This window comes from Myotis myotis, unplaced genomic scaffold, assembly GCF_014108235.1.
Source record: "Myotis myotis isolate mMyoMyo1 unplaced genomic scaffold, mMyoMyo1.p scaffold_m19_p_2, whole genome shotgun sequence".
NCBI classification, from domain to species: Eukaryota; Metazoa; Chordata; class Mammalia; order Chiroptera; family Vespertilionidae; genus Myotis; species Myotis myotis.
In genome coordinates this window covers 46,124,995-46,138,218 of record NW_023416324.1, presented here as the reverse complement: position 1 = coordinate 46,138,218, position 13,224 = coordinate 46,124,995, and the positions used below count along the sequence as shown (strand labels likewise).

Genomic DNA, 13,224 nt, shown 5'->3' with positions numbered 1-13,224 from the left:
GGCATTAAAATGGCTAAAAGTAGCAGCTACTGTTTTCTAATGAAGTATATTCTACTATCCTCTTTCAAGAAGAAAAGCTACAAGAATACCGTGATGGCGATATTTCTATAGGAAATTTTTATCTCAACATATCCACACAAAAATAAAAACAGAAAAAGAATACATACCTATGATACCTCAATTGCAAAGTACTCCCCGTGAGTGATTGGATTGCATTAGGTGACCATCTGCAAGTCATTTTAGTTAAGTACCCATCAGTTTCACATAATATATTGATATTGACATCTATTTAAAACACATAAAAATATTAATATGCAGCAAAAATACCAAAAGAGTGCTTAATGAAAATAAATGAGACTCTAATACAGAGTCCCTAAGATAAATTTATCTTGTGGAACAAAAGGAAGAAAACCTCAGTGTGCTTACCAACCACATACAATTCAGCATAGCGATGGTGGCACTCATGCTCGTTGCAGCAGTACACTGCATCGTAGGTGAACTTTCCTCGCAGTCTGGTTGCATTCAAACTGGGAAGAGTAACTTTGCTAACACGGTCACCCACAATGTTATACTGGCTTTCAGGAATTTTCTTGGCTAAATTCATCCACCAAACAATATTTTTTGAGGAAACAATCTTGTTTTCATCTTTGTAGATGCAGTGAAAAGAAACATTAGACCCAACACTTGTCAGAATTTTAGGTGGAAAGTATATGACATCTGTAATGAGGGAAGAAAGGTAGAAAATCCGATGAAGAAAGAAAACATTGTGTAAACAATTTACTATGTAAAAAAAATTGATAAAAGCATTCAGGGATGACACTGCCAAAAACAAAACAAGTGTGCTAAGAGACTGCATAATTGTAACTGCCTGTTTGTGTACAGCTAGTTAAGATCCCAAGCACTCCCATTCTCAAATACTTGACCTTCCATAAATATCTTCAGTTTTATTATAATACTAGAGGCCCGGTGCATGAAATTCGTGCATGGATAGGGTCTCTAGGCCTGGCCAGTGATCAGGGCCGATCAGGTTCCCTGCCTCCCTGCCTCCTCCTTCCCTCACTCCCTTAGTGCCCCACCATCACCATCACCGCTGGTCACCTGCCATGTTCCGCGCCACCCCCTGGTGGTCAGCGCACATCATAGCGAGCGATCAAACTCCCGGTCTTCTGGGCGAACTCCCAAGGGGACAATTTGCATATTAGCCTTTTATTATATAGGGTATGATTTCATGAATAATGGTCACTTGCTAAGTGATAGGTAGAAATTTAACGAAAGTGAAATGTAGTCTAATTCCACAATGACTTGTCTTCCATGAGACTTTGCTTTAAGAATCAGTGAAGCTTAGGGTGAGTTCTTAAATCTCTGTAAGATAACATTCATCCCTCCCTCCCCCCAAAAAATGGTGGACTATTATCTCATTTGGATATATGAAAATTTCAAATTAGTAGGAAAGGTATAGAAATAAGCTTTAAATAAGAAAACTAGTTAGGAAATGTAAAATTAATGCACCAATATACAAAGCAGGTCTGTATATTACTGCTCTGTAGCATAATTTTGAGTTATTTTATTCCAATCTGTGTTTGAAGACAAAGCGAACCCAAACTTTTCTAAAATATTACTTTTAATGTCTATACACTATTCCATCCTACTTTTTCAGTTCCCTGTTATTGGAAACATAGTTTGTCTGTGCTTTTAATTAGAAATAGAATAAAAGTCAACAACTGTTAACAAAGGAAGAAATTATTTCTGCCAGAGTGCATTATAAAATCAGTATATTTAAGGTAAACCATTTTCTGCTGATAACATATGAATATCTGTTTTCTTACATAACATTTTTTGGGTTATCCCAAAAAACAAAATCGAAAACACTTCATTGGTTTTTAAGTTTTCTGCAACAGCATGCTAAACTCCAATATCTTTATATTTAAAATCTACGCCAGCCATTGGCAGTTAGACATAAACAGGAAAAAACTCAGTAGCATGAAAGTACTGGACAGAAGCCAGTGCATTAGGTTTATAAACTAGTGTAGAGTGGCATTCAAGCCTCATAGTACATTACTTACTGCAAATAAGTACCTAGCCGGGACCTGAGAGACCATTAACCTACCTTCCATGTGCTCCACATCTCGTTACTCAGCTGCTTCAAAAGACTCAGAATAATCCATTTTTCAAAAGAGTACAAATGAACTTTTAAAAAGTAAGTTGAAGCTTTTTGTTTTAAAGGTAATAAACACACAAAACATTTCACTTCAAAATCGAATGCATATAATTAAGGCTTAACTGGGAAGTCGGATTAAAGTCAAAGTATTTTGGCATTATTAAGTGCTAAAATATTAGTTTAAAATAAGAAAGACAATTTATTAAAAACCTGACAATTTGTAAAATTTACATTAAACAAATGTATTGAAATTGATGGGGTAAATGTTGAATATTTACTTTTTAAATAATATAAATAAGGCCCTCGCCAGTTTGGCTCAGTGGGTAGAGCGTCGGCCTGTAGACTGAAGGGTCCCAGGTTCGATTCTGGCCAAGGGCACATGCCCAGGTTGTGGGTTTGATCCCCAGTGGGGGTCATGTAGGAGGCAGCCAATCAATGATTTTCTCTCATCATTGATGTTTCTCTCTCTCTCTCTCTCTCCCTCTCCCTTCCTCTCTGAAATAAATAAAACAATATGTATAGAAAAATATATTTTTTAATAAATATATCTGATTTTTCAAAATGTGAGTTAAGAAGCCCTGGCCGATGTGGCTCAGTTGGTTGGAGCATCATCCTGTGCACCAAAAGATGGCAGGTTCAATTCCTGGTCAGGGCACATACCTGATTTCGGGTTCGATTCCCAGTCAAGTCCCATGCAGAAGGCTACCGATCAATGTTTCTCTCTCACATCAATATTTCTCTCTCTCCCTGCCTTCCTCTCTCTAAGATTATTTTTTTAAGTAAGTTAAGGAAACATCAATACAAGTAGTGTTCTGAATTTGTGAGTTTGAAACTTTTATATTAACTGTACATTTTGAAAAAGAAAGTAATTCAACAAGATACTGCTATGGATGCATACACACCTGGGAGCTCTTATACATGTTTTCATTAACGAATTAGCTTTTGCAAAATTTATGTAGAAATGTCTTTCTGGTTTAGTGCCACAACATTTAATAATCTTATAATATACCAAACACAACTTCAAAAAACATATTCCCTTTTCAATAGAAGGTACTCTTACAAAAACCTACCTTGTGTGGTAAAAGTAAGAGGGGTGCTCCAGTCACTCCAGATGCCTGGGCCATCCAGCCTCTTGCCCCTCACCTGAACCTCATACGAAGACCCAGGAAGCACACTGTCTATTAGCAGAGATGTGGCTGAGACGATCTCATCAGCCTGTTAAATATTATTTGAAAACACCAAAGTATCAAGTCACTGTGAGCCCTTTACCCCTTGTGAGATCACAAGCAAGTCTCAACAAATTTCAAAGAATTAAAATCTTACAGAGGAGTTAGCTGGCCACAATGGAATTAAACAGAAATTAATAACCAAATAACAAAGGTTGGTACATTAGTCAATAAAATTTTACATAACCCATGAGTCCAAGAATCACAATGACAATAAACAAATATTTTTAACTGGATGATAATGAATATAACTTTTCAAATCTTGAGATATATAGTGTCAATGGGAAGCGTCATGCCCCTGCTGACAACTGGAAAGCACATGGTGGAAATGATGGGCAGGGTGAACAGAGAACAGCTTTGTTCCTAGAGGAAAACGTCACAGATGGAGGGCATGAATAATTTTTAAGAATCTTAGACTGATGATAAACTACAGTGAATCAAAATACAGTTTATAAAGTAGAAGGAAAATATTTAAGAGATCTAACTTTGCATAAAGCACCAGCAAAGAATTGCTTAGCGAATAAATTCGGTTTCCTAATGATATACTCTAAAACTATTGGGCTTCCCTGTGTCTTAGACTTCAAGGCGCCATAGAATGAAAATGATGAAAAGCATTAGGAACCCATTAAACAATATCAGGTCACCTATAGTATTTAAAATCCTATTTTCTCAATTTTACAGATCAGAAAGCTGAAGCCCAGAGAAGTCTTAACTCTGGTTTTCCATACACATCATAAAAGAATTCCCATCCTACTCTTTATGAAAATAAAGTCTTAAAAAAAGTTGTCCTAGATCTAAGAAAACAGATATTTATCTCTAAATCACAGAACAATTAGTTTCACAAAGTGCCAAAGTCCATGCATGGCCCATGAGGTTCTTAACAATCTCCTTGCTCTCCTCCCCTAACCTTCTTGGTTTTATTGCATACTAGAGGCCCGATGCATGAAATTTGTGCAAGGGGCTCAGCCCTAGCAGCCCTGGCTGCCTCGGCTGGCCCTTGCAGCCCCTTGCAGCCCCTTGCAGCCCCTCACAGGCCCCTCACAGCCTTGGCTGGCCCTCACAGCCCTGGCTTCATCCAGAAGGTCATCCGGATGGTTGTCCAGAAGGTCGTCCAGATGGTCATTCTGCTGTTTGGTCTAATTAGCATATTAACTCTTTATTATATAGGATTAGCTGATTGATTGGTTTTGATTGAGGTAACTTGTTAGTAACATTATATTGGTTTGGGAAACTGGACAGACACATGCAACAGAATGAAACTAGACCACTATTCCCTTTGATTTTATCCACTTTGATTCACACTGTTACCCTTACTCTCATTCACTCCCCTGGCCTCCAGCCTCTCACCCAGGTTAGAACCTCTGAATGGCTGTTTTCTCTATTTGGAACCGGATTCCCCCACATATTTACACTGCCAGCCTCTCAATGAAATCTTCCCCTACCTCCATTTAATGCTATAACCCACCGTCTCTCACCAGTACTCCCAAACTGCTCTCATTCTGGTCTACTGCCTGATACAAGCATGGCAGTTCTTGATATCGAGCAGGAGCTCCACAAAAACTTACTGAGAAAATCAGTGCAAGTGCATACACTGCACTGCATGTAAATAAATATACTAAGCAATTTTTAAAAGGATTAAATGTAACATCAGAAATCAAAGAAGATCGGTAGGTGAAAAAATTATAAATGAATTCAAGTTTGTGTAGTTGGACTTCCTGTAGCCATTTAACTGTGTGTGTGTGTGTGTGTGTGTGTGTGTGTGTGTGTGTAAATGAGAGGAAGAAAGAAGAGAGGGGAGGGGAAGAGAAAACAGGGAAAAGAAGAGAGATCAATTTAATATATATAAACTTTTTTAGAAGAGGAACTTTCTCTATCAGTAAATTCTAGAAGGAATTTGTCATGCTCTTCAATATGTAACATAGATCCATATATAAGCAACACTGAGTAACGTCAAATAATTTTTCTAAAAGCATTTTACAGAAGATGCAGAAATGCTGTTCATATGGTAAGTTCCTATGCTGATCTTAAATGAAAGCCAGTGGTGCAATGTTAAGTTATAACGGATCCTGCTCTACAAGGAGCAGGCATATTTGGTATGCGGAGAGCACTTTCTATGGGACATAGCTGAGTCTCACCTTTACTTTAGTTGCATCTCAACTTTTCCTTTACTAAAATATACTTACTTCTCTCATACTTGTAGAATTCTCTGAATATTTCACTTCATATTGAAGTTGAAACGGTACCGATGTTGAACTGGACCAAGAAATCTTTAAATCACCACTGTCTGTGATTTCCATATGCAAACCTAATGGTGGATCGGGCTTCACTTAAGAAAAAAAAAAAAAGGAAAAAAAGAACATGTTTTAAGTCAAGCGTTTCTTGTGATAATCATAAAATGAAGTCAAATTGAAATTTTAGCACATCTTGTTCTTTCAACTACTTAAAAGGTGACCTGGAGGACAAATTACTTGAAAGTCCTAATGTTAAGATATAATGTCATATGCAGATTCAAAAAGTGATATATCCCCAATAACTTAGAAGTAAAGGAGAAATTGTGAGGAAAATTGTTTCAGATACCTAGAAAAGTGACTCTAGTGATGTCAAAAACAATGATGCAAAGATACGAGTAAAGAGTTAATATATATCTACCTAAGGAAATATGAGCTGAAAAAAATAGTAACACTGTTAAATTATATATTATATAATTATATATTAATAATTAAAATATATTATTTAACATATGTACACAAAACTGAATTAAAAAGTTAAATATTTTAAGTTAACATTTACTTATATTAGTCACATTTGTAGTAACATATTCAAGCTGGTCAAAAAATTTAGGGGGATCTCTGCACTGAAAACATGGAGCATTACTTATTATTTGAGTTTTTCTTTTGCTCAGATTTGTATAGAAAATTACTCCTTGTTTACTTTTTGTTCATCTCTGCCCACTATTATTTGTCCCTACTCTGTGAGGCAAGAACTTTGTCTCATTCACCACTGTTTTCCCCGGCTCCCAAATCATGAGCCTCTAAGAAATATTTATTGAAGGAATAAATCCAGGCAAAAAAAAAAGCTCCTACTTATTTTCATAAATAGCTATCTGAGATGTAAAAATGTGATAACCAAATACTTTATTAGTATATCTCATTAGACAGAAAAAGGATTTAAAGAAATAAAATTGTTTTCAAGCAAGAATTTAGGTTACAATTGCAAAGATAGCAATACTGCTGTTACTACTGAATGACTGAATGCTACAACCATTCCAGAAGCTGCTCACTATACTCCCTGGCACCACGTTTACCATGATTACAGAGCTGGTGAAAGCGAGATAAGCTAGTGACAAATTTTGTAAGCCGTGTTTAACCTATTTGTATGACTCATGTTTAGATCTGTGATTTTCTTATACACAACTTACCGATAGTGATGGGTTGAACTGACATTAAAGGTGACTGAAAAACCACTCCCCCAGATGTGATTTTTAAATACATAGAGAGAGTGCAGTTGAGCTTGGCTGCTGGCACAGACACATGGCATTCACAACATTTATGAGCACTGCAGTTGCACTGAACAAGCCGGAAACTGCCTTTCTGGGGGACCAGCGGTGATTCTTCTGACACTTCAGGCCTATGTGAAAAAGGAGAGGCAAACATTAACATAGATGTAAAGGTACTGACTATACTTAAAATGTAGGACACAAAATCCAAATTGAAATGAGCTATTCTGGACACCCAGCATAAAGGGCATCGGCAAAGCCATACATTATATCAGGGAAACAAAGATAAGGGTCAAAGCAGGTTAGCTGTCAGAAATGATATAAGCAAGAAGAGAAGTACAAAAAGGAAAGAAAAATTGCTATCCTAAAATCCTATACCCAATATAAGTATCTTTCAAAATAAATGTGAAATGACGACTTCTTTGCTGGCGTACCAAAACTGAAAGAACTCACCACCATGAGACCTGCATTATTAAATATGTTAAAGAAAGTCCTTCAGGCAAAAAGAAAATGAATGATAGCAAATGAAAGTCTAGTTCTACACAAAGAAATAAAATTTAATGGAGGGTAAATATTTACGGATGATCTAAAGCAAAAATAATTACCATGTAGTGTGGGGTTTATACCATAAGTAGAAGTAAAATGTGTAACATTAGCACCAAGCTTAGAAAGGGGGGAGATATGTTATTATGCGGTGAAGTGGTGTAATATCACTTGGAGGTATAATATCAGGCTATCTTATAAATCCCAAAGCAACCACTAAAATAATAAAACAAGAAGTTACAGCAGAGGGAGGGTAGAGAAGGGAGGGAGGGAGGATAAAAGTTCAACCAAAGGACTTGTATGCATGCATATAAGCATAACCAATGGGCATAGACTGTAGGGGGATGAGGGCTTGTGCTGAGAGGTGGAGTGGGTGGGGAGAGGTTAATGGGAGGAAAGAAGACATATGTGATACTTTCAACAATAAATAATTTTTAAAAAAGAAGTTATAGCTAATAAGCTACAATAATCAAGTCAATGGATATTAGTGTAAAGATAGAAAAGCAGATTACTGGAACGGAATAAAGATTAACACCTATATGGACAACCAATTTTCTACAAAGGTAAAGAAGCAGCTCTGTGAATGCAGAATCTCAGAGGGAAGGCGGAGGAGCATGGGTTGTTGGGAAAGTGATCAAAGAACTTGTATGTATATGTGTAGAACCCATGGACACAAGACAGTAGGGTGATGAGGGCCTAGGGCGGGGGGTGGGGACAGGCCAGAAGGGGTCAATAGGGGAAAAAGAGGGGACATACGTAATACTTTCAGTAATAAAGTGTTGTGGGTTTTGTGGTATTTTTGTTGTTGTTGTTGTTGTTTTGTTTTTTAAAAAAGCAGCAGCTCTGGGTGAGTGAGGCAAGCAGAGCCAGAGACTAGACCAGAGGCCGAACTTGGGATCTGACAAGATGGCCAGGCTGCCCCACAGGATTATCAAGGAAACCCAGCATTTATGTTTGCTGGCAGAACCAGTTCCTGGCATTAAAGCAGAACCAGATGAGAGCAACGCCCGTAATTTTCATGTGGTCATTGCTGGCCCCCAGGATTCCCCCTTTGAGGGAGGGGCTTTTAAACTTGAACTATTCCTTCCAGAAGAATACCCCATGGCAGCACCTAAAGTACGTTTCATGACCAAAATTTATCATCCTAATGTAGACAAGTTGGGAAGAAAATGTTCAGATATTGTGACAGATAAGTGGTCGCCAGCACTGCAGATTCACAGCTCTGCCATCCACCCAGGCTTTGTTAAGTGCTCCCAATCCAGATGACCCATTAGCAGATGATGTAGCGGAGCAATGGAAGACCAGCGAAGCCCAAGCCATAGAAACAGCTAGAGCATGGACTAGGCTATATGCCATGAATAACACTTAAATCGATCTCATCGTCAGGTGTGCATCACTTCTTCTGTTCTGCCAAGACTTCTTCTTTTTTTGTTTGCATTTAATGGACACGGTCTTAGAAACATTACAGAATAAAAGCCCAGACATCTTCAGTCCTTTGGTGATTAAATGCACATTAGCAAATCTATGTCTTGTCCTGAGTCACTGTTATAAAGCATGAGCAGAGGCTAGAAGTACCGTCTGGATTGTTGAGAAACATTTAAAAGCATTGCTCCCTCTCTGCTTTTATTCATTCCCCCCTCCCCCATCCCCCCGTCATGCTTTAAGTATAAAGCACTGTGAATGAAGGTAGTTGTCAGGGTTAGCTGAAGGGGTGTGGGTGGTTTTTTTGAGGGGTAGGTAGTTTAATTTTATGGGCTCCTTTCCCCCTTTTTTATGGTGATCTAATTGCATTGGTTAAAAGCAACTAACCAGTTCTTTAGAATATGCTCTTTAGCCAAGTCTACCTTTATTTAGACACTGTAGGTGGACAAGCTTGATTGTTTGAACCAAAATGGGAACATTAAACAAACACCACAGCCCTCACGAATAACACTGTGACTTTGCTGTCAAATGTAGGCCCCCCCCCCCTTTCAAGCAAAGCTTGTGACCATTTTGTATGGCTTGTCTGGAAACTTCTGTAAATCTTATGTTTTATGCCGGAAGCTGGTCCATCCTTGCTGCTTGACACAGTCGCTGCAGTATAGAAACATCTGCACAGCATATGTTTCAAGGGACCTGGCGTATATAGCATACTGTTCTTAATATGTTTGCTCCCCTTAGCGCTGTGTGTTTTAACCAAGGTCACCTCTCCGAGAAAGGTTGTTTCCCCAGGTAGGGATTTTTCCCTGAAGTTAGGGAGGGGATGAAACTCCTTAACTAAGTGCCAGGCGGGTAGTTAATCACTTTAACTACAAACAATCATACTTAAGCTACATAATCTTTACTCCCTGGAGTGGAGATAAGAAACGCCCTAACCTTTGTAATAGAAATTGACAGGATTAAAATCAACTGGTATAAATACGGATGTAACAAGACAATAAACAGCAGAACTTCGCTGGAGATCCAGACCAGAACTTGGCTGGAGATCCTGGCTAGAGATCCTGGCTAGGCTGCTGATCAACTGAACGCTGTCTCTGTGTCATTCCTTCTTCGCCGACTCCATCCACACCTTTGGGGACCCCTGGAACTGCTGGGGTTGGACCCCGGCATCTGGCGCCCGAACAGGGACCCCTTAGGTAAGTCCCCCCGTACTTGGGACAGATAGGACTGCACCGTAGGGTGCTTCAGACCCCCCCCCCCCTATAGAGGATAAGTAGGGTAAGCGGGTAGTTAGTACAGAACTTAGATTGACAAGATGGGTCATACTGAGTCTAAAGAAAAAAGACTCTGTATTAATCTTTTAACGCATATGCTTACTAGCAGAATTGGAGTTAAGGTTACTCCCAGTCAGAAAGAAAGTTTTATAGAAGAAGTATGTCAATGGCTTCCAGAGGATGGAACTGTTAATTTAAAAACTTGGGTTGAAGTAGGAAAGCAATTAAAGAAACACCATGGATCTGAGAAGGTCCTGCCATGTTTCTTTTCCCTCTGGGATTCAATCTGTGACACCTTGGCACCAGAGGCAAAAACGGTTGAACTTTCTCAAAATTTAAATAGTCCCTCGGCTCCACCCAGAGAGGATACATCATCATTGTCTTCAGCTCAATCTAAAAGCAATTTAGCTATGCCTACTGATCGGGAGGAGAATAAATATCATATACATGACCATTGGTCCTTTCCAGTCAGTAGAGAGGAGAATGGCCCTCCCATTCAAAACAGGCTCCCCAAATTAGAAAGGAAGCCTAAACCAGGTCCTGTGGCTCCTATGAGCTCCATGTCTAAATTTCAAAGGGCGATAAGAGAAGCTGAAGCTAATGGAGATCTTGAATTCTCACTCTGCTTCCCAGTTACATATGAGAATGAGTCTGGTGGGAATAGAAACCCCACCTTGGAGCCTATACCTTACAAAGTACTTAAAGAATTAAAATTGGCCTGCTCTGAATATGGACCTCTAGCTCCTTACACACAAACCTTGGTAGAAACCCTAGCCAGTAAATGGATGACTCCTTATGATTGGTCACAGGTTTGTAAATCCTGTCTCTCAGGAGGCGATTACTTATTATGGAAAACTGAATATGAAGACCTTGCTAAGAAAGCTGTAGCCACTAGCGAAAAAACCAGAAAAGGAATAACCCTAGACATGATATTAGGAGAAGGTGATTTTAACACGGCTCAGGAGCAAATGAATATGCCCACAGAGGCACTTACCAAAGTAACCAGTTGTGCAGTAAGTGCCTGGAAATCCCTACCTTATACAGCAGGAAAAACCACCACCCTTACAGAGGTTAAACAGAAGGTCGAGGAACCATATCAGGATTTCCTTTCTCGCCTCATGCAGGCAGTCAAGAGAGTAATCAATAACAAAGAGGCAGCCGATATCCTAATCAAACAACTGGCTTTTGAAAATGCTAATAATACCTGTCAGGCTTTATTAAGGCCGATTCGCAGAACAGGAACTATAAATGATTTTATAAAACAGTGTGCTGATGTAAGTCCAGCATTTATACAGGGTGTAGCTATAGCTGCAGCTCTCAAAGGGGAGACATACCCTCAATATGTACAGGCTATAGGACAAGCCAGCAATAATACAGGTAATAAAAGAAATATGAACTGCTACTCTTGTGGCTTATCTGGGCACTTTAGCAGAGAATGCCCAAATAAAAATAATAATACTCAGGCCAGATGCCTCGACAGCCTGGAAATACATTAGGGAATAATATTAATCCTCCAAAAACCGTTTGTCCCCGATGTCAGAAAGGATTCCATTGGGCAAAGGAATGTAGATCAAGATACCATAAAAATGGTCGGCCTTTAAACTCTACAAATAGCTCCCAAGGAGGTCATATCCCATCACCTCAATTGGGAAACTTGAGAAGGAGCCAGCCCCAGGCCCCTGCAATAATAGGGGCATCAACCTTCAACCCCTCTGCAAATTTCGATCAGTCAGTGACCTCTTCAGGGCAACCCCAGGCAGTGCAGGATTGGACCTCCACTCAACCACCCATGCAGTACTAACCCCAGACTCGCCAGTAGCAGCCATTCCTACAGGAGTGTCTGGGCCGCTGCCTGAGGGAACCATAGGTTTAATATTAGGACGGAGCTCCACCTCGTTACAGGGGATCTTAGTCATCCCAGGAGTTGTTGATGCAGACTACACAGGAGAAATACAGATTTTACTTTCCCCACCCACCACAACTATACAGATTCAGCCCAACCAGAGAATTGCCCAATTAATCCTGTTACCAATACATAAAATAGGGACAGCTGTTACCCAGGAAGCTAGAGGGGCCGGAGGCTTTGGATCTAGTGATGCAGCATTTTGGATACAAGAAATCCATGCTACTAGACCTACAAAAATTTTACAAATTCAGGGAAAACCAATTGAAGGTCTATTGGACACAGGAGCAGATGTTTCCTGCATAGCAGGGAAGGACTGGCCCTCTTCATGGCCCACGCACACCACCTCCACTTCCCTAGTAGGACTAGGCAAGGCATCTAATGTAAAAAAGAGTTCTCAGATTCTAACTTGGGCTGATGAAGATCAACATTCAGGAACATTCTGTCCCTATGTAATTACGACTATCCCCTTTACATTATGGGGAAGAGATATCTTGTCTCAAATGGGAGTTGTATTATATAGCCCCAGTGATAGAGTAACATCACAGATGCTAGACACGAGATTTAATCCAGGAAAGGGATTAGGAAAGGAAAGTAATACCTCACACTCCTCGACAGGATCTGTAATTGGGGCCATTGCCCTTAGGACTGCTGATCCCATAGTCTGGAAATCGTCACAACCAGTATGGGTTGAGCAATGGCCCTTAACATCTGAGAAAATATCAGCAGCCCGACAATTAATTGATCAGCAATTAGCAGAGGGACATATAGAGCCATCAAATAGTCCCTGGAACACACCCATATTTGTAATAAGAAAGAAATCAGGCAAGTGGAGACTTTTGCAAGATCTAAGAGCCATAAATGCCACCATGGAAGATATGGGCTCCTTACAACCTGGACTGCCCTCCCCTGTGGCAATTCCACAGGAGTATTGTGTTGTTGTTATTGACTTACAGGATTGTTTTTTCACTATACCTCTTCACCCAGCTGATTGTCAAAGATTTGCATTCAGCATACCATCAGAAAACTTTAAACAGCCTTATCAGAGATATCAATGGAAGGTTCTCCCACAAGGGATGAAAAATAGTCCTACATTATGTCAAAAGTTTGTAGATCAGGCATTGCAAGTTATCAGAAAGAAATTTTCAGATCTATATCTTATTCATTACATGGATGATATTTTACTAGCTCATAAAGATCGGGCT

The 13,224-nt window shown here is 39.5% G+C and overlaps 1 protein-coding gene and 1 pseudogene across 4 annotated transcripts in view; one reads left to right on the top strand and one right to left on the bottom strand.

The window, feature by feature from the left end:
* LEPR (leptin receptor) overlaps nt 1-13,224 on the bottom strand; it is a 101,915-nt gene that overhangs the window by 24,342 nt on the left and 64,349 nt on the right. For all 4 annotated transcript variants that reach the window (XR_004974164.1, XM_036350770.1, XM_036350769.1 and 1 more), the window contains 5 exons: nt 6,803-7,011; nt 5,568-5,710; nt 3,229-3,373; nt 427-717; nt 168-285 (listed from right to left, as the gene is read on the bottom strand). Coding sequence is in view for 3 of the 4 variants with exons in the window: in XM_036350770.1 (XP_036206663.1) it covers nt 168-285; nt 427-717; nt 3,229-3,373; nt 5,568-5,710; nt 6,803-7,011 (906 nt within the window). In the remaining variant the exon portion in view is untranslated. The remainder of the gene's footprint in view (nt 1-167; nt 286-426; nt 718-3,228; nt 3,374-5,567; nt 5,711-6,802; nt 7,012-13,224) is intronic.
* On the top strand, nt 8,330-8,792 carry LOC118677458 (annotated as a pseudogene).